General features: G+C 37.7%; 1 protein-coding gene across 1 annotated transcript in view; it reads right to left on the bottom strand.

The window, feature by feature from the left end:
- The window catches only part of LOC107670936 (phosphatase and actin regulator 3-like), a 71,941-nt gene that overhangs the window by 4,966 nt on the left and 64,455 nt on the right, over positions 1 to 2,520 (bottom strand). Inside the window, exon 10 of the mRNA XM_016463760.1 lies at positions 743 to 804. Within this exon, the coding sequence (XP_016319246.1) occupies positions 743 to 804 (62 nt within the window). The remainder of the gene's footprint in view (positions 1 to 742; positions 805 to 2,520) is intronic.

The following is a 2,520-nucleotide window of genomic DNA, read 5'->3' as shown; positions in this document are numbered from 1 at the left end:
AAACCGGGTCCCAGAGTGGATAAATCTGAAAACGCCGCCCTTGCGTTTTCGTGTGGACAGCGAATCTGTATATTTTCTGAAACGATGATGTCAACAGCCCGCGTCTCGCCCCTAGTCAGACACCGCTACGTCACGTAACAGCAACAAAAACATGAACAAACACTGAACGATTGGCTTTTTATTAACTAACATTAACTAACATTAACAAATAAATGTATTGTTCCATGTTCGTTTGTATACCGCGCGCAAGGTTTATGTACATAGTCTTCTCCGTTATTAGTGTATGTCTGTGGCAGAATTACAGCGCCACATGCTGGTCTGGCATTTATACTACATCGTTTTGTGTCGGTTTTGTGGTTTCGTGTGGACGCAGATATTTCTTGAGACGAGGGGAAAAAAAAGATCGGATAGGGAAAGCTCTGGCTTCGTGTGGACGTAGCCTTAAGGAGCTTTATGTCAAGAACACACTTTCGACTTGCTGCTTCAATATTACATGAATCAATTCTTTGCCATTAACAGTCGAGATTGTTCTCTTAGTATTATTATCGGTTGTTTTAAAATTGTCATTGTTCTTATATGATGACAGGGAGTTTATAGGCTTTTGACTGACTGTGGATGACTGGTATTACAGCAGTAACAGTGTCTTTCCTCAGATAACTCAGGCTAAGCAGACAAATGACAACACATATGTGTATGCATATGTGACTCGATCAGTGAGATATTTTTGTCAGGACCCACATACCTTTCTGTTTAGCCTTTGCTTGATTTCCCTTCTCTCCTCTTGCTCTGTCTGGTCATTCTTCTCTGCAAATCCACCCAAAAAAATAAATAAATAAATCACAGATGAGAAAAAGCATGCACGCAGTCCACAGAGGTACAGATTAACTTTGAAGTTTTAATCCAGCACACAACACGAAGATCATGCTTACACTCCACAGCACTTACACTCATGCACTACTGCTGGAATATCTAGCAAGTCAGTTTTCCTCCTGATTCAAATGTCAGTTTATTCAATATGTATACTGCATTTTTAATTAAAATAAACCAAAATTCTTATGATGTTTTAATCAAATCTCTCATGGCTTGGTTCCATGTCTAGCTCGTGTTTAAATCAGATCTCTTGAACATCTGTGTCCGCAGCTGTCCTGAAGACCCCTGCACATATCACCAGAGCGCCAGATTACTGCATTTCTTTAATAGGCATTATCCTTTCACAGCACAGGATAACATTGTTCTCTTACATTTCCCTCTGTCAAATATGTGGATTATCTGAATCTGTGCTGCGAAGGATTTAGCGTGGGAAAATACGGGACGCACGTGTCTTATCTAGTATGAAGAAACTAGGATAAACGCATTTAATGTTCTGTCACTTCAGGACTCATTGCTTGTCCTTGCTTTGACTAACATCTTGTCTCAAATCGCAGTTCTTGGAGAGTGAGCGAGCGTCTGGAGCATGTGCACAGGAGAGATCAGCCGAAGTCAGCAGACAGCTGCTCAGAGTCAGAGGACACAGGTGCCGCGGCCCAAGATAGAGGCCTCGCCTAAACCCCATCACAAGTGTGTTGGGGACACATGCTAGAAATACATTAAAATTCCATCTACACTAATGAAGAAAAGCCTAAACACAAAAAGGTTTTTCTTGTAAAGTTCACTAATTATTTAAATCATGTGAAACTCATCACACTATTACAGAGCAATTAAATGAAACAGTGAAATTACTCTGTTTGACTCAGACGGTGATCATGTGCAGACCTGTGTAATCTCTCCGTCTCAATCTGTAATCACTCATATTATTGTGTCGAGCTCCAGACGGATTGCATCTATAATCTCCCTATTCCAAATGAGCTGAAATTACATTTACGCCTCCCTCAGATTTATCCAGTTTTTTTTTTTTTGTGTGGATTGTTTTTTGTTTTGTTTTTTAATATAGAGACCTGTTACAGAAGAAATACGGAATCTAACTTTTACCATAGAAATACACTTAAAAATATTTAGTGTTGAAAGAGTTTTCACTCAGAAATCGGCAGTTAATTTCACAAACAACTACAAAGAAACACCAAGTCACATTAAATTAAATGTGATATTTTTAAGTTGGAAAAACTGAAATAGTATTTTCTTGTAAAAGATACTCCAATGATCTTTGTTTTCATTACTTCAATTTTTTTGTATTGGGTGCTCACATTGTATGCGAATATAGTTGCAACCTGATATAGCCTACTCATAAAAACTTCATAACCTCAAACTGTTCATTAGACTACATGGAATATCTGTACTACAGTTTCACACTGGTGAGGAAAAAAAAGGTAAATATAGTGTCAAACTAAAAAGAAAAGGTGACCAGTCACAGCAACTGAAGTGAACACAGTTGTGATCTATTTCTATTTGAGCTAACTCTTATAAATTACGTTTGTGATGTATCCTAAGTTACTTTTAAAAGTAATGCATTACAATATTGCGTTACTCCATAAAAAAGTAACTAATTACGTTACTTAGTTACTTTTTATGGAAAGTAATGCGTTA

The sequence above is a fragment of the Sinocyclocheilus anshuiensis genome, unplaced genomic scaffold, assembly GCF_001515605.1.
Source record: "Sinocyclocheilus anshuiensis isolate Anshui unplaced genomic scaffold, SAMN03320099.WGS_v1.1 scaffold1503, whole genome shotgun sequence".
Lineage (NCBI taxonomy): Eukaryota > Metazoa > Chordata > Actinopteri > Cypriniformes > Cyprinidae > Sinocyclocheilus > Sinocyclocheilus anshuiensis.
This window is presented reverse-complemented; position numbering and strand designations above follow the sequence as displayed.